A 19,353-nucleotide genomic window follows, 5' to 3' on the forward strand; every position below is an offset into this window, starting at 1 on the left:
AAAGAATTCCTAAGTTTTACATCAAAGCACTCCAATCCCTGCATAAGTCTAGGAAAGAAAAGGCCTTAAAGTGTTTGGTTTTAAAGATCCATGTGCTCTGTCCAAAATTTTATTCTCTCTCAAACAACAAATTACAGTATTATTTAGGATACTACATACAAAGCAAGAAAATACAAAACCAACAAAAAATAAATAGATTTTGTATGTTATTATTATTATTATTATTATTTTGCTAATGTGTATATATTTAAGAGATTGTCTACTGATTAAACATAGGCCTAAGGTCCAAAGAGGGAAAAAACACTGTGATGCCTATTTTATTTTTTTGTAATGTCTATTTTATTTTATTATTTCTTTTTTTTGAAAAGATATAAAAACAACTTTTATGTACCCATTTATTTTATAGTGTAGAATATCCAATATCTAGAAACCACCAATAAAAATTCATTTACTTACCATATATTTGTTTAAATTGTCCATTTATAATGATTAGCATTTTGTTCTATACAAATACATTATTCTAGTTCTTGGTACAGAATAGTAAAACATCATATATTTTGTTTTCCATAACCTACACTTTCAAATCATCATGAAAGCTTCATATGTTTGTTTTATAGTTTTTGTTCTTCTTCTCGTCCATACGTCTGCAGGTAATGAGAAATAATCTTAATGATTTTGTCATACACATAATTTCGTATATATATATATATAGATTTTTTGATGTAATACCTTATATTATCTAATAAAGAAGTTTTATTTTGGATGTACAGGTAATGAAGTACATGAAAATGGTGATGAAGATCTAAAGGGGCGTTGCAACATAGTTTTTCACATTCCGAATTGCAACACAGAAGAATGCCTCCGAAATTGTCAATTGAAAATGGGCTCATATGTGGCTACTTATCAATGTGTCGATCAACAACGTTGTTGCTGTGCTTATTAATAATTAGCTTGTCATATAAATATATAAGTTGATCGATCACTGTCAATAATATATATATATATAATAAATATATAAAGAAAAACTTCAATGGAGATCATATTCCTGGTTTAACTGAACTGAGTATTCTTCTTCTTCTTTCAGTTGCAAAAACAAACTATCTAACACCTCATATATAAACAAATCCTCAGAATGACCCCTATCTTCAACTCCAAAAACATGACGATTACCATTCACTTGGACAATGCTTTGCCCTGGGAATTTCTTCACTTTATTACTTTTCATCATTTTTCTTATTGCCGCAACATCATCCCACCTTTGATCTGATGCATATATGTTAGCCATCTCAACATATGGGACTGCAACCAAAGGGTCTAGCTCGAACAGACGATCGGATACATACTTGCCAATTTCTACGTTTCTATGAATCTTACAAGAACTAAGCAACGAGCTCCAAATACCAATATCAGGTTTAACTGGCATGTTTTGAACTAGCTCCAAGGCTTCTTTTATTTTTCCTTTACGACCAAAGAGATCCACCATACAAGAATAATGGTCTAAGCCAGGATCTATGAAATATTTACTTGTCATCATATTAAAGTACTCCATACCTTTCTCTAGGATACCAGAGTGAGTACAAGCTTGAAGAACAGCAAGAAATGTGATGTGGTTTGGCTTCATGTCTGAGCTCACCATTGAATTGAAATGATCGAAAGCTTCTTTAACTTCACCATTCAAAGCGCACCCTGCAATCATTGTTGTCCAGGAGACAAGAGTTTTTTCGGGCATGATGCTAAAGAGGTCTCGCGCATCATTCATACTTCCACACTTTGCATACATGTCAATTAAAGCATTGGACACCACCGTGTTGTGTCTTAATCCGTTTGAAAATGCATAGCTGTGGATCCATTTACCTAGCTCAAGTGCTCCTGTTTGGCCAAAGCCCGAAATAAGAGAAAGCACGGTAACTGAATCAGGTTTCTCACCGGCTGCTTCTATAGCATGAAACAATCTCAATGCCTCATCTAAATCCCCTTTCTCAGCATAGCCGCTAATTATAACAGTCCACGAAACACATGTTCTACAAGGCATGTTGTCAAATAGAAGCCTTGCAGAAACAATGTCACCACTCTTAGAATACATGTATATAAGAGTGTTAACAACAGAAATATCATAATCACAACCCAGTTGAATTCCATGACAATGAATCAAAGTACCTTGAAGCATAGCTTCTGGTTGTGCACACGATGAGAGCAAGCTGACAACAGTGCTAGAATCGGCTCTATATCCATCACACGACATCAGTTTGTAGCAATTTAGAGCATCACGAAACTTTTCGAAGTTTGAGTAAGCTGCTATCATTGAATTCCAAGAGACAACTGATCTCACACCCAAGTCAATCCCATCAAATACGACCTTTGCTAAATGAAGATCACCGCATTTGGCATAGGCACCAATCCAAGTGTTAGCTAGAGAAATATCAGCATCTAATCCGAGTTGAATTCCAAGCGATTGAATAGCTTTCAGTAATTTGACGTTCTTTGAGTGTGAGCTCACTTGAGTCAACCCCAAAACGGTCACCGTATCAGGCCGAATCCCAGAAAACATCATCTGACAAAATAGACATAGAACTCTATCAAGAAAACCTGAGTGAGCAAATCCCAGAATCATTGAATTCCAAGCAGCCACATCTCTCACGGTCATTTTCTCGAACACAGTGTAGGCAACACCTAACTGACCGCACTTCACATACATATCAACCACAGCTGTTTGCACAAAGACACCAAACTGAAATGAAGATTTCACAACGTGGGTATGAACCATCTGGGATATTCTGACATAGGATAGCTTCGAACAAGCTTTGGCTACGAAGGGAAAAGTGAAATTGTTAGGCTCTACACCATTTTGTTTCATTTGGCGATATAGACTAAGTGCTTTGTGGGAATGGCCTTGATTCACAGCCTCTCTTATGGTGGAGTTCCAGACTCCAACGGTCGAAAAAATTGAAAAACGGTTGAGATATGGAGTGAGTGAGAAGGATGGAATCATCTCTCATTTGTACTCGTCTAATCAAGGACATAAATCATATGTAAGAATTATAATCTTAGACAATTCAAAATTAAATTATACATAAATTATGTCTTTAATTTTTCTTTTTTAGAAGAATAGTCTCAGAAAACACTGAACACATTTAACCAACTACCACATTTACTGTTATAGAGCAAAATAAAAAATCCATAATGCTGTCTTAAAGCACTAAACCTAAAGAGGAATCAATTCAAGAGGCAAATAATTAACAAGTTTATGTCTTTAATAATCATTCAAACATTGTGTGTCGTTGAGCACTTTATTATACTATATTTTAGGAGAAATTAGCCATTAAAGATAACCAAATAATTTTGTAACCAGGAAGACAATTGTCAAGGTCTCTATCAAGACTGGAAATGTTAAGTCCTAAAGAAAATGGTAAGTCCCCCAATTCTTTTATATTTTTAAAATATAAAATTATTAATTTAAAATTTCCATTTAAATATTTTAATTTTGTAATTGTAACACTTGTTTTTCATCTTTAGTTTTGAAGAAAAGCTTATAAAACTAATTACTTTAACTAAAAACATAAATTCTTCGTACAATTATTTTTAAAAGATAAACAAAATTACGTAAAAAGAAACAAGTCCATTATTGGTTTGAATTGCTGCAAAAATTGTTGGGTCTCCTTCTTTCACCTTGTTGGGTACTTTTCCAAAAGGTCTTATACTAATGGAGTAGGTGAAATACTTATATCTAATACAACTCTTGTCTATTCTTCCAATGCGGGATTTGGATTGATAATCCAACAATCCTCTCCTCAAACCAAGGACCACATACTCGTGGCCTCCCCTCCAACAAAATAACCTTATGTCACCTCTATCACCAACGGAACTCGCTGCCTAACCACCACCTTTGTCATGAAAACTTTCAACACAGGTCCTAATACCGATCTCCATCTTGTACCGCCATAATCATCAATGAGAGACGCCGCCTGACCACCATAATATCAGGTAGACTTTCGATACAAGACACCATATAGATCTTCAACCGCGAGGTCATCACAATGAGAGCTTCTCCCACACATTGCAAATGTAGCCCACTATCCTAGTGCTCTTAAACCTTTGGCTCTAATACCACTTGTTAGCACCTGTTCTTCCACCTTGTCGGGCTGCTACCTCACCTTAACTCCCACATTAGTATGATATTGTCTGCTTTGGTCTAATCCTTAACAGTTTTATTTTTGGGTACCTTCCTAAAAAGCCTTATACTAATGGAGTAGGTGGAACACTTATATCCAATACAACTCTTGTCTATTCTTCCAATATAGAATTTGAGTTGATACCCCAACAAAAACAAATACAAATCTCCCAAATAATTGAGCAAGAGCAACTTAAACTTACTAAGTTATTACAAAAGTGAAGAAACCTCCTAAAAAGAAAATCACTTACCAACTCCATATTTTAGTAAAATATAAATCAATCGGGTGCATTTTAGTAAAATGAAGTTCAGAGTAATAAGGTGTCTATAAAACATATAAAGACAAACTCTATATTTTTAGATCCAGATCATTAAGGATATACCATTTAAGGCTTGTTAGGAGCTTGTTGCTCATATATGGATGTAGTATTATTTAAGATTGTGTTGTTTTAGTAGATATTTGTATTTAGGATTGTTAGAATATTAGTTGTATATTAGTTGTAAAAATTAAGGTAACTTGTATATAGTAGTTTTCTATTTATATTTAGTAGTTTTTCATTTAGTCTTCTAGCTTTATATATAAATATATACTATATTAAGGAATACAATATACAATTTTATTCACCATTCTCTACATGGTATCAAAGTCATACTTAAAATTGTGATTTAAAATTTGAAATTCAAAATTAAGGTTCATAAAAAAAAAAAAAAAAAAAAAAAAGAGATTAGGGTTTCAGTTTAGGGTTCTTTTTCAAAAACCCTATTTAGAGTGCAAGTTTATTCTCACTGCCACTCAAGAGGATTACCCAGCCACTGATCTGCCAAACCCCGAAGTCCGATTGTTGAACTCCTCGCACGTGGGGCTCACGCACCGCCTAAAGTTTTTGTGCACATCCCACGCACTGGCGCGTGGAGGGGCATGTGACAGCGTCTTTGACGACATTCTTTTTTTAATTCTTTACTCGATTCTTCTAAGTCCACTTGCATCTATCTCAAGTTATAATTTGGTATTTTTTGTCTTCTTCGTGTTTGGGTGTTCATTCTTTGTTGTTCTTTTTCTTCCTTTTCTCTTTCAATTGTTTTTGCTTTCGAGATTATGATAGAGATAAAATTAGATTCAAAATCAGTCGTTATTTTTTATGTGGTTCCCGTGATGTCTAAAATCACAGACCATAAATTGATTGGTTCAAATTATTTGGAATGGAGGAAGACAATTTGATTGTATCTGAGGAGTATTGACAAAGATGATCACTTGACTGACGATCCTCTCAAAGAAAAAGACGATTCAAGGAAAATATGGCTCTGTGAGGATGCTCGCTTGTTCCTTCAAATTCAAAATTATATCGATCATGAGGTAATTAGTTTGATTAATTAATGTGAATTAATTAAAGAACTAGTGTATTACTTGGAGTTTTTGTGTTCTAACAAAGACAACATATCTCACATATATGATGTTTGTAAAGTTTTTTATCATGCACAGAAATAAGATAAGTCTCTTAAGTTACTTTATGGCATTTAAAAAATCATATGAAGAGCTTAATGTGTTATTGCCATTTAGTCTTGATGTGAAAGTGTAACAACCAATGAGAGCAGATGGCTATTAGGAGTTTTTTTGCATGACTCTCGTCTAAATTTAACTCTGCAAAGTCACAAGTTCTCTCTGGTTCTGATGTCTCCTCTTTACAAGATGTATTTACTCTTGTTATTCCCACAGAAACTACCTCTTCAGTTCCTCTTAATAGCGCCTTGGTGAGTCGTAATAATTTTGCACCAGAAAAAATTTCTACTCCAAGTGGATACAAAGGAGGTGATTCACAAGGACATGATAATCGAACACCAGATTCTGGGAGCATCATGTGAAAATATTATACGAAACCATGTCACACCAAGTTTGACTGTAGGAAGTTATAGTTCAAAAATCGACAACAACACTACTAATATTGCAAGCACTAGTGATGCATTTGACAAATCAGTCCTTATTTTTGCTAATGAATTCGCCAAGTTCTCAAGGTATCAAGAAACACTTAAGTATTCTTCTCCTTCTGTCACTGTGATTGCTGATTCAGGTAACTCTAATGCATGTCTTCTTTCCAAATCCTCAAAATGGGTTATTATTCTGGTGCCACAAGTCATATGATAGGTAATTCCAATCTCTTTTCCACTTTTCAGTCTCATAGTTCCACTTCTATTGTTACCTTAGCTGATGGATCAACATCTTATGTACTTGGATATGGCACTGTTGTTCCTACACCTATGCTCACTTTGTCATCAGTCTTACATTTACCTAATTTGTCCTTTAATTTGCTTTCTGTTAGTCAACTCACTCGTAATCTAAATTTTGCATCTCATTCTTTCTCGATCATTGTTTGTTTCAGGATCTTATGAAGAAGAATATTATTAGTAAAAGACATGAATCTAGTGGCTTGTATGTTCTTGGCCCACTTCCACCAATCTCTATTGCTTGTTCGAGTGTTTCTTCGCTTTTGAGGATCATTGTCATTTGGGTCATCCATCCCTTCCTTTGCTCAAGAAACTTTTTTATCAATATAGTAAGTTGTCTTCATTAGATTGTGAGTCATGTTAGTTTGCCAAACATCAGCGTGTTAGTTTGAGTCCTCGAGTCAATAAGCATGCTAGTATTTCTTTTAAGTTAGTTCATTTTGATGTTTGAGGTCCTTCTCCTATTTTGTCTCAAGCTAGATTCAGGTATTTTGTTACTTTTGTGGATGATTATTCTCGTGTAACTTGGTTATATTTAATTAAAAATTGTCTGAGTTATTTTTTATATTCTGTGCTTTTTTGTGCTAAGATTCAAAATCAACTTAATGTATATGTTCGTACTTTGAGAAGTGATAATCCCAAAGAGTACACATCTACTCAATTTCAATCTTACATGGCCTCTAATGTCATACTTCATGAAACTTCTTGTGTTGATATTGCACCTCAAAATAGTGTCGCAAAACGTAAAAACAGACATCTTCTTGAAACCGCATGTGCCCTCATGTTTCAAATGAAAGTTCTTAAACCTTTTTGGGCCGATGCAGTTTTCACAACATGCTTTCTTATTAATCGCATGTCATCTTCTGTACTTGATGGTGAGATCCCATTTAAAATTTCTTTTTCTAGTAAGTCATTGTTTCAAGTTGCTCCTCGAGTATTTGTCAGTGTTTGTTTTGCTTGCGATGTTTGTCCACATGTCACCGACGTAGACCCTAAGGCATTAAAGTGTGTCTTTCTTGGTTAGTCTCGCCTTCAAAAAGGGTATAGGTGTTATTGTCCTGATCTCAACAAATATCTTGTTTCAATTGATGTTACCTTTGTGGAAAATACACTGTTTTTTTCATCTTCAACTACTCTTACTCGTCAGGGGGAGGATGATAATTTGTTGGTATATTCTATCACATCCTCTACGCCTCATACATGTTCTGACGAGTCTCTTATTCTTTTACCTACCTCGGTCATAACTCCCACAATGCCTACACCTCCACCACTCCCTCGACCTCATATAGTGTACACTAGGCGTCCCCCTCCTCCACCTCCCATTTATTGTCCTGCACCCGCATCTTCGTCATCAAATCTGGAACTCAAAGATAATCTTCCCATTGCACTACATAAAGGTAAACGCCAATGTACTTGTCCTATTTCTTCTTTTGTTTCTTATAATCATCTCTTCTCTTCTTCTTGCTCTTTTATTGCTTCTCTTAATTCTATCACTATTCCTAAAATTATTCATGAAGCAATGTCTCATCCTGGTTGGCTTGCTGCAATGATAGAAGAGATGAATGCTTTAGTTGCCAATGGTACTTGGGTCTTAGTTAATTTACCTTCAGGAAAACAGGCCATAGGGTGCAAATAGGTGTTTACGGTTAAATTCAATCAAGATGGAACAATTGCTCGCTTAAAGGCTCATCTTGTTGCCAAGAGTTATGCTCAAACTTATGGAGTGGACTATTATGATACTTTTTCTACTGTTGTTAAGCTCACATCTATTTGATTGTTCATTTCCATGGCAGCTACTCAGCATTGGCCTTTGCATCAGCTTGATATTAAAAATGCGTTTCTTCATGGAGATATTGAGGAAGAAGGGTATATGGAGCAACCTCCCGGATTTGTTGCTCAGGGAGAGTTAGGGACAATTTGTCGTCTTCGCAAATCTTTATATGGATTGAAACAAAGCCCTCGTGCTTAGTTTGGTAAATTTTGTCAGACTGTTGAGAAATTTGGTTTGTTGAAAAGTAAGTCAGATCATTATGTGTTCTATAAAAGATCAATTGTTGGTATAATTTTGTTAGTGGTGTATGTTGATGACATCGTTATCACTAAAAATGATACTGAAGGCATCTCATCCTTTAAGTCTTTCGTTCATACCCATTTTCACATGAAGGATTTAGGGGAGCTCAAGGATTTCTTGGGTATGGAAGTTACTTGGAGTAAACAAGGTGTTTTTCTATCTCAAATGAAGTATGTACTTGATTTGTTAACTGAGATAAGAAAATTGGGAGCAAAACCTTGTAGTGCTCTAATGAATCCAGTTGTGCATCTTACACGTGATGGGAAACCATTTGAAGACCCTGAGAAATATTGCAGATTTATTGGAAAGTTGAATTATCTAACTGTGAATCGTCTAAATATTGCATTCTCAATTAGTGTCATTAGTCAGTCTATGTCTTCTCCAACAATTCATTATTGGACAGCACTAGAGAAAATTTTATATTACTTGAAAGGAGCACCAAGACGAGGTATAGTTTACAAGGATGATGGACATACCTAGATTGAGTGTTTCTCTGATGCAAATTGGGCAAGCTCTAAAGTAGATTGATAATCCATTTCAGGATATTGTGTATTTATTGGGGGCAATCTAATCTCTTGGAAGAGTAAGAAACAAAATATTGCGTCTAGATCCAGTGCTGAATCAGAATAAAGAACTATGGCACAGTCTGTGTGTGAGGTAATATAGATTTATCAACTTTTGACTAAAGTCGGGATTAAGACTTCTATTTCAGCAAAATTGTAGTGTGATAATCAAGTTGCTTTTTATATTGCCTCAAATCTCGTGTTCCACGAGCGAACTAAGCACATTGAGATTGATTGTCATTTTTATGTAAGAAAATTCAACAAAGTCTAATCTCCACAAGATATGTAAAGACCGGATAACAATTATGAGATATTCTTACAAAAAAATTGAATGGGGTGTGGATTGATTATCTTTGTAACAAGCTATGCATGATTAACATTTATGTTCCAACTTGAAGGAGAGTGTTAGAATATTAGTTGTATATTAGTTGTAAAAATTACAATAACTTGTATTTAGTAGTTTCCTATTTGTATTTAGTAATTTACTATTTAGTCTCCTAACTTTATATATAAATATATACTATTCTATAGAATACAATATACAATTCTATTCACCATTCTCTACAAGGATGTTCTGTCAAATTATACCCCTCTAAATTACAGTGTTGAACCACCCAAACTATCACTACAATCAAATTGCATATCCGAATGTTTGATAGAAAATTGATTTCTAATAGTTTAGATAAATTTTTAACCAAACAAAATTGGTAGGTGAATTTTAATAGTAATAGTTCCGAGTAAAAATCTTACTTATTTTATTCTCTATAAAAATAATAGTCTCAAATAGTCTCAAATAGACATCTTCAATCTTGATGCATCATAAAATTGGAATGAGTGAACAAGAAGAATCACAAAAATAAACTTAAATGAATAAGACTAAGAACTCTTCTTCTAGTTCAAAAAGAAAATCCGAAAAAGAGTACATTGGAGCCTGAAATTACTCCCCTGCTACTTTCAGCAGCTCTTCCCATGTCGCCAGTTTTTCCCGGGGCTTGTTATTTATGCTCCCACGCCTTCTTTCTTCAGAATCTATCTTTTCCCAAGCAGTAAATGGTAGAACTCTGACATTACGATCATCCAGCAACTGAAGAAGACCCTCTCTTCCCGGCTTGGGCGACCTAGAAGTCGATTTTAATAATCCTTGCTCGACATCTTCGGATATGCTTGCGACCTGCCATGTCCATCAGTTCAATTAGGTAATCATATTTTGGTTTGACGGACTATAATGAGAAGCTTAGTATGCAATGCAAGAGACAACTTACAGTTTCTTCAGCACAGTAGAGGTTTGTACCAATGATTCCACTTGGTCCTCTCTTCAACCACCCACATACATACAAACCTTCCTCGACCAGTTGAGAATCTGTACTTGTATCACTCAAAACTCGACCTTTGATGTTTGGAACAATACCTGAGAAACAGGTTAGGGAATGGGATAACACTTAGAACTGAAATGAATCTAATGATATCAAGCCTTCTTTAACTTTAGTTATGTTCAAGCCATAAGCTAAAATAAACACTTATCGAATTTGGATCATTTTTTCCATTTAAAGGTGCCATGCCAGAAATCTATTAAAAGCAATTGAACCACCCTCAATCACCCCAAAAGAAAGACACGGATGGAAGGAGGATCAGATATATAACAAAATTGTTATGTTTTGTATTCTACATACATGGGATTTCAATTTATCTTGTCAAATTTCGAAGACAAAATATGAACCAGCACATACCAAGTTTTCTCCAAAGAAGAAAGGAAAAACCAAATGAAACCTTTTAAAATCCAACTAAAATTAGGATTTTGTAACATACCTTGTTGATTATCAAAGGGTAAGCCATCAACTGGTTTTGATTTGTATCCAATGCTCTTTAGCGCCATCCTACCAGAACAGATTGCATATTAGAAACTAGGCAGAAACTTGATCCAAAATAATTGCGACATCAATAAAGGAAGAAGGAATATTAATTCTTCCAACTTCCTCATCTGGTAAATCAAATTATCGGTTTCTGGAAGGAAAAAAATTCCAATTTCCAATCTACTCAGTGACATGACATGACCATTAGAATAAAATAATTATGTGGAATAGACCAACATCTAGTATCAGTAAATGGATAAATGCCTCGTTGATTAAAACTGTAAATGATCAAATCTAGAGATGCAAAACAAGGTACCCGCATCCAAGGTCTTCAAATTGTTTGGTACCCACAGCTATCTGTTTTCCAGGTTCAACACCTATGAAAGGAAGATAAATAAATAACATTTCAATCTAAACAAGAAAACCCAAACATTTGGATCTAATTTCTATATTTCTTTCTTTTAGGTAAGGCCATATTGCTTTCCAAAGTCAGATAAGCAATTATATTACAACTGCTAACATACAGTACATACCATGAAGACTTGTCTTCTCAAGGCGGACACCAGCTACATGGCTGATTCTTTCATGTGATTGTAGAAACCTATCAGGTTTCCGAAAAAAGACAAAGTGTAGCTCGCGTTGTCCTGGACTGGGGTGAGAAGGTCCTGTGGTGACTGCCTTAGAAAGCAACTCATAAATCCTTCTCTGAATTCGATTATTCTTCAGCTCTTCCTTGCAAAAGATGTCACGTACAAATAATAACATAAGTTGAAAGAAACAATACGAACAATAAAATCATCCAACCACTAAAACATGGCTTTATTTTAATGTAAAATATTAATATGATTAAGTGTAATATGTAAATCTAAATAAGATAAGAAATACCTCATCTACTGGGGTTTTATGAAGATCTTCTTTCTGTATATGAACATACAGATCTCTAATACCTAGGAAAAAAAACCTACAGGTCAAGCATACTCTATAAACATATTTCTCAGCATCACGTGATATGAAAACATAATTATAAACATAATCATATTTAGATATCTATGTTAAAACCAAAGGTGGCATGATGCTAAAAGTACCAAGAAGTTCACGAAGCTCTTTAGTGGTACAAGCTGCTTGGACTGGTCCACGTCTACCAACCAAGTACACCTTCCTAAAATAGCATAATTTTCAATAAGATTTAGCATAGCATAACATTCCTTATAGCATAGAGATCAGTGTAGCAAGCCAACAAACCTTATATTGCTCTCCTTGAGAGCAGCCAATGCATGGCTTGCAATGTCAGTTGTCGCCAATTCTGCAGTTGGTCTTAAAAGAATACGTGCAACATCAAGAGCGACATTACCCTGTAAGTTAAAAAACAAGTTTAATGACAAGAAAACTTAATTATTAAGGAAATCCGAATGTGTATGTATCTTAGAAGAAATAGTTAGTCCCCACAACCCTCCCTCACCCAACCACTTGAGATATAGCCTGTTCAATCATCATTGTTAGCTCATAAAATAGTTTAGAATTTTTGACCTGGGCCTCAATGAGAAAGGAAGACCAACTGATTAAAGTTACTGTTAGGAGATTGAAAAAATTAACAACCTTTCTGATCAACAATCCATCAACAATTTAAATACCTGGCCAAGAATTACAGCAGTATCAGTGCTTTTTAAGTCAGGATTAAGGCCTACACAATCTGGATGACCATTATACCACCAAACAAATTCTCTTGCTGAGTATATCCCGGCCAAATCCTAGAGAAGAAAAAGAGCATAAAACATTAATCATTTGCAAAAGCAAACTCAATAAATGATCAAAACGCACTAAATTTAATTTGTCAAAAACCATTATCAAGAAAAGCAAAAGCACTGCCCCCAGGGCATTGGTGTAGCAGCAAGGAAGGACTTTAGAAAACATCACAAATTTAAATCTTAGTAGCTGCACACATCTTTGTTGTCTTCCAGGACTTGGCACTGGGGTGCATGGGGTCTCTCCCGGTGGAATTAGTAATACAGGGGGCAAAATACACAGTTATATATAAAAATAAATTAAAAGTAAAATGCAAAATCACAGAGCATCAAGTTCTCTAAACATACTTCTCCTGGAATGCCAAGAACTCTATCACTTTCGGCACCATAGGCAAGCACAACCTGCTCATATCCAAACTACATCAGTAAAAAAAATGTCCACACCAAAATGGCAAAGCCCACATAAACCAAAATTCATCTTGAAGTGGAAACAAACCACGTCATACAGCTTGCGAAGCTCACAGAGAGAAATGGACGATCCAAGAAAGACATTTCCAAAGAAAGAGCATCTTTCATGTTGAGCAACACGTGAAAACTGATTGACTACAACCTGTTGCAAATTTTCTGATGAACTAAGCTAAATTAAGAAACATATATATTGGACGATTTAATTGACAAGTCTCAAATGCAAACAATCATGATAATTGCAATGTACTCATTTCAGTATATCCAAACCAAAAACAAAAAAGCACAAGTCAAACTTGGATATTTAAATAAGAATTATCAGATAAAGGGTGACCTTAGTTTCAGGATGATCAGGTGCTACGCCGGAGCGGACTAATCCAAAAGGTGTGGGCAAGCGGTCAACAATATCAACCTGTGCTTCTTGGTGTGCTTTCAGCATCTAATACCCATATCAGAAAATTCCAAAATTAACACTTTTCCTTGGTAACCAAACAGGTATCCACACAAAGTGAGACAAGTATAAATAAAGAGAGAGGTTACCTTCTCAGCCGTGTAGAAACCAGCTGGTCCACTTCCAACAATACATACACGTAGAGGGTGTGAAGAAACAGTGGAGAAGGCTCTGGAAAGCCATGAACTTGCTCGATAAATCACCATTCTCAAGGAAAAATTCGACAGTTTTCACTTTACATGGGAGATGCTAGGGCTTGCGATTCCAATTCCTGTCTCCGAATTGGAAAATTATTCTTGGATTTTGGAGGGAGGGGAATTAGAATGCAACGGACACAAAAACAAAATTCAATAGGAATGAGTGTTACTACAACATATAAGAGCACTCACAGTTATAATAGGTAAGAGCTAATGCTTTTAAACTCGTAGCTATTATCACTCATTCAAATTATAATAAATTTTTTTCTACATTTAGCCTTGAAATAGTGGAGGGGTAAAATATATTTTATACCTTTTTTCTTTTTTTTCTCTTTTATTAAATTAATTAATTTTTTATTATTTTTTTTTTACTCATTTTCATATTTTTTATTTTAATTAATAAAATATATGTAAAAATATAATATTTAAATGATATAAAAAAAAAAAATAGAACACTTCTTAATAAGTATTACCAAACAAATTTAACTATAAATATATATATTTAATAGAGTGAAATCGTTTTTTATATTTAAAAAATCAATATAAACACTTTTTTATAAGAAAAAAAAAGTTGACCAATTAAGTTGCATCAAGTGTTAATTAACTTAGTACTTTTAACACTTTTGTTAGACTGACTACTAACTCGTACTAGCAAAAGTATACAATGGAATTTTTACGGAAACAGAAGATTGTGTATTTTTTTTTTTTTTTTTGAAAAGAAAGCTTTATAACCTGAGAAAATAGAGTACACAGCAACAAGATCCCTCAGAAAAGCAGGAATGCAAACAACCATTCCAAACATACTTGCTATCTAATCCTAAACCCACCCTAGCACAATTGTGAGCCATTTTATTGAACTCACGAGGTACATAAGAGAGTATAAGGGCAGGACTAAACGATAACAAGTGTCGAATACGCACTACAAGATCACTAATAACAGAATAATTACAAAAAGAACCATTAACTTTATCAACTAAACTCTTACAATCAGACTCCAAAATACTAACAGGAAGATTAACACTGTGAGCCCATTCTAAAGCCAGAAGAATAGCCTTTGCTTCTGCAATTTCAGGTGACACATTCCCAACCACTGGAGCAATAATGCCAGCAGTCACCTGATCTTGACCATTTCGGACAACCACACCAAGACTATGCTTCTTCAGATTAATATCAAGTGCAGCATCGGTATTGATCTTGTATCGGTATGGAGCAACTGATGAATGAGGACTGCTAGAAGATTGCTGCACATTACGTCTAACATTAGCTTTAAGATTGGCAAACTCAAAATCTTGCAAATAAGTAACTGCATGATCATATATGAACATTGGAGACAAACATCTATGATGGTGAAAATAATTATTCCTTTGTGACCACACCATCCAAAGAAAACAAAAGAAAATACATAGCATTGGCTTATCGAAAATCTCAAAGGCCTTAGAAATATAGGCATTGATGTTCAAAGACTTGTGTTCTGCATAAAAAATAGAAAAGGAAGAATTTTTTCAGGCAGTTTTAACTCTAGAACATTCAAGGAAAGCATGTGTTACCGTTTCTGGTGCTACATGACAGAGAGGACAAAAGGGTGCAGGGATGATGTGCCTATGATAAAGATTAGAAGCAACAGGGATAGAATTGAGAAGAATACGCCAAATACAATGCTTAACCTTAGCAGGAATAGGTGAGGACCAGAGCTTAGACCAAAAACGTTTATTACCCAAAAAAGATGAAGAAGATGGGATATCTCTAGAGCTAATAGCGAGATGATAAGCAGATTTAACACTGAAAATCCCAGAATTTTCCTTCCCCCATATTAAAACATCAGGACACATATGGCCAGCTATAGGTATATCCAAAATATTATCAATGATGAAATCAGGAAAATGACATCTCAGTTTATTCAAGTCCCAAGCACCAGAAGGAGAAATAAAAAATGACAAAGAAGGAGAAGGGAGAGTGGCTATCAAATCAGAGCTTTTAAGAGCAAAATTAGGCAACCAGCGATCTTCAAGTGTATTAATAGTTTGCCCATTGCCAACCTTCCAAAGAAGCCCTCTCTTAAGAAGATCTCTACCCCACAAGATACTTCTCCAAGAGAAAGAAGGACTATGACATGCAACAGCATCAAGAAAAGAAGTGTGTGGAAAATACCTAGCCTTAAGAGTAAGACTGAGTAGAGAATTAGGAGTATGGAAAACTCCAAGCCTGCTTTGCTAACATGGCTTGATTAAAATGAACCAGAGACCTAAAGCCCATACCTCCCACAAATTTAGATTAACAGATCATAGACCACTTTTTCCAATGAATTGAAGGACGATTAGGGGAAGAGCCCCACCAAAACTTAGACACAATCGATTCAAGCTCTTTACAGATTTTGGTAGGAACACGAAAGCAAGCCATAGCATAAGAAGGAATGGCTTGAAGGACAGCCTTGACCAAGATTTCTTTGCCAGCCTTAGAAAACCATTTATGATGCCAGGATTGGATAACAGACAAAACCTTATCCTTAAGAAAAGTAAAAGATTGATATTTAACACGAGAAAAACATTGAGGAAGTCCGAGGTATTTAGAGATAAAAGGCTTATCAAGTAATTGAAAAGTATGCATAAACATGTCTCGAACATTAGCCAAAGTATTGGGGGAAAACAAAATGGATGATTTATCAAAATTAATCAATTGGCCCGAAGCTTGAGAATAAGTATGAATGGCTGAATTCAAAGCTTCACAAGAAGACGGCGTAGCCATGCAAAAAAGAATGCTATCATCTGCAAACAATAGATGAGTGAGAGAAGGAGAAGTGCGAGAGATAGCAACACCCTTAAGGACCCCTTGACGCTGAGAATGATGAAGGAGTGTAGAGAGTCCTTCAGAACAGAGGATAAAAAGGTAAGGAGAAAGAGGATCTCCTTGCGTTAAACCTCTGGTAGGAAAGACTTTGCCACAAACCTCACCATTAACAGAGAAAGATATAGTAGCAGTGGTTAGGCATTTCATAATATTAGAAACGAACTTAACAGGGAAATTAAAATGATACATAAGACTTTGGAGAAAGCCCCATTCAACCCTATCAAAAGCTTTGGACATATCAAGCTTAAGGGCCGCCCAACCAACTTTCCCATTCTTCCTATTGTTAATGGCATGAACTACCTCATTGGCAAGAAGTATATTATCAAAGATGATACGACCCGAGATAAAAGCGCTTTGATTCGGGGAAAGTATTTTATCCAAAACAACCTTTAGTCGATTTGCATGAATTTTTGAGATAACTTTGTAAAAGGTGGTACAAAGACTAATAGTTCTAAAGTCCTTTAGAGAATGAGCACGTTGCTTTTTAGGGATAAGAACAATGAGAGAATAGTTGATCGTGGCAAAGTCCGCACCATTATTAAGACAATCCAAGATAGCCTTAGTAAAATCGGTTCCCAAAACTGACCAGTTTTTCTGGTAAAAATAAGCATTAAGGCCATCAAGACCCACTGCTTTATCACCAGAGATTTGAAAAACAGCTCTCCTAACCTCATCCGGAGTGAAGTCTTGATCAAGAAAACTAACATCAGACTCCTCTAACCCAGAATTAAGATAGGAAAATATAGTAGAAGCAGCATCCACATCACTGCCTTGGGTAGAGAAGAGGTTTTGAAAGTAATCAGTGATAAGATTTACAATCCCCTCATGAGTATTCACAAGAGAGCCATCCTCAGCTTTAAGAAATTTGATTGTATTCGTTTTCTTCCTAAAAGAGGCATGTTTATGAAAAAAATTTGTATTTCTGTCCCCAGCATTCAACCATTTAACCCTCGCTCGTTGCCTCCAATAGATCTCCTCTTTATACAGCAAAGAGTCAAGAGCAGACTTCAGATGACTAAGCCTACGGGACTCCTGAAGGGTAAGGGCCGTCTTATTTTGGAGTTGATCAATTTCCAAGTTAAGCTGGGAAATTCTGGTCTTAAAGAGAGAATTATGTTTTTTACCCCAAGACTTGAGATGATTGACACAATGATCTTGCTTATTAAAGAAAGACTGAAACCCCGAAGTAGACATTGGAATAGAGTGATCAGACCAGGCATCTTTAACAGTAGAATAAAAATCAGGGTCTTCCAACCAAATATTTTCAAACCTAAACCTTTTATTGACAAAACTAGGTACAGTATACGAATTATTATCTAAAACTAGTTTAAGAGCTCTATGATCCGAGCCATAAAAACCAAGATGATGTAAAGAATTATTAGGAAAAAGGTCACACCAAGACTCAGAGACAACAACCCAATCTAACCTTTCTTTAACACTTGAGTTATACCAGGTGAATTTATTACCAATAAAAGGAAGAGGAATAAGAGAAAATTTATTAAGAAACTCAGCAAAAGAAGAGGAATAAGAATTAGAACTAACTCGACCACCATATTTATCACTACTAAACAAATAACTATTAAAATCTCTTATAACAACCCAAGGAAGATTAGGAGCATTATAATAAATCTTATCCAAAAGATCCCAAGTAAAACGCCTATTACTTGCCACAAGTGAACCATAAAAAACAAGTAAGATGCCATATATCATTAGAATCAAAAGAGATATTACAATCTATATGATTAAGGGAATAGTTTAAAATATTTACATGACAATCAGCTTTCCATAATAACATTAAGCCACCCCCATAAGACAATCTAGGGACTTCTAAACCAAAATCAAAACCCAAAGAAGTCTTAAACCGATCGATAGAGTGAGGCTTGAGTCTAGTTTCCATCAAAAAAAGAACCAACGGCCTGTGAGTCTTAACCAAAAGGGAAAGCTGGTTGAATGCTCGAGAGTTCCCCAGCCCTCGAGCATTCCAACTAATAAGAGTCATTTTTCTGGGCGGGTGTGCCCAGCAGCACCCGCCTGTTCAGTTGATGAAGTTGTGGAAACAGAAACAGAATTAGTATCCCCAGACCTGGCTTGCTTCAGCTGTGAACGCAGAGAGCCACCGACTTGAACTTGATGCGAGTGAAAAGTAGGCCTCTTGACTCCTGAAGCACAAGCAAGCCCCTTCCCTTTGACATTAGGATCAGGAGTAGCATTCTGCCTCTCCATATTGGTTCCCAAATCAAGAGAAGGAATAGCATCAGCAAGTGACCTTGCAGCCAACAGAACCTCAGGATGCTGGAATTCAGAATGATCAGAGACAATAGTAGAATCCGTTGGTGCAATGGTCATTTGGCCAGGAACAGAACCATACGGCAGAGGATTAACATACTCAGTAAAAGTAGAGGTATCATGAGTGGTAAGATTCGGATTAACAGGAGTAGGAATCATAAGGACACTAGAACTGATAGGTGATCCTAAAAACGAACTAGGCCCTATAGTAGAATTCAACAAACCAGTGAAAGTATACGATTGGGCCAAGAACGGATTTAGCGTCCTTTGATTAGGAGGGATAGAATGCGGTGGCAATTCAGAGATGGATAAGGCAGGAGGATGAGAATAGTCAAAAGGGCCAGACTTATCCATAGATTTTTCTTTCCCCCTAAGAAGGATGGTATAGGTGCTAGTTGGTGGAACAGGATTTTCATCACATTTTTGTAAATAAGCTTGACAAAACCTTCTGGTATGATCAAGCTTACCATAATAAAAGCAAAAATCAAGGAGTCTT

General features: G+C 35.5%; 2 protein-coding genes across 3 annotated transcripts; both read right to left on the reverse strand.

Annotated features, from left to right (window-relative positions):
- Positions 1 to 1,015: 1,015 nt before the first annotated feature.
- Positions 1,016 to 2,995, reverse strand: LOC115712278 (pentatricopeptide repeat-containing protein At4g19191, mitochondrial). The gene has a single exon (XM_030640538.2). It carries the CDS (start codon positions 2,987 to 2,989, stop codon positions 1,028 to 1,030), a length of 1,962 nt encoding a protein of 653 aa, XP_030496398.2. The 5' UTR covers positions 2,990 to 2,995; the 3' UTR covers positions 1,016 to 1,027.
- A 6,758-nt stretch (positions 2,996 to 9,753) lies between these two features.
- On the reverse strand, positions 9,754 to 14,003 carry LOC115708329 (NADPH:adrenodoxin oxidoreductase, mitochondrial). 2 transcript variants are annotated; one of them, XM_061114843.1, is made up of 13 exons: positions 13,620 to 14,003; positions 13,414 to 13,518; positions 13,111 to 13,224; positions 12,963 to 13,016; positions 12,504 to 12,620; positions 12,115 to 12,224; positions 11,958 to 12,031; positions 11,758 to 11,819; positions 11,406 to 11,604; positions 11,189 to 11,249; positions 10,829 to 10,896; positions 10,285 to 10,430; positions 9,754 to 10,193 (listed from the first exon to the last, which is right to left on the reverse strand). In XM_061114843.1, the coding sequence occupies exons 1-13, from the start codon at positions 13,734 to 13,736 to the stop codon at positions 9,960 to 9,962; spliced, it is 1,461 nt and encodes a 486-aa protein (XP_060970826.1). In that variant the 5' UTR covers positions 13,737 to 14,003; the 3' UTR covers positions 9,754 to 9,959. The 2 variants fall into 2 exon arrangements, with proteins under 2 accessions (XP_060970826.1, XP_060970827.1); XM_061114844.1 differs by lacking the exons at positions 12,963 to 13,016; positions 13,111 to 13,224 and having other exon boundaries at positions 13,620 to 13,976.
- Positions 14,004 to 19,353: the final 5,350 nt, after the last annotated feature.

The sequence above is a fragment of the Cannabis sativa genome, chromosome 4 (assembly GCF_029168945.1).
Source record: "Cannabis sativa cultivar Pink pepper isolate KNU-18-1 chromosome 4, ASM2916894v1, whole genome shotgun sequence".
Lineage (NCBI taxonomy): Eukaryota > Viridiplantae > Streptophyta > Magnoliopsida > Rosales > Cannabaceae > Cannabis > Cannabis sativa.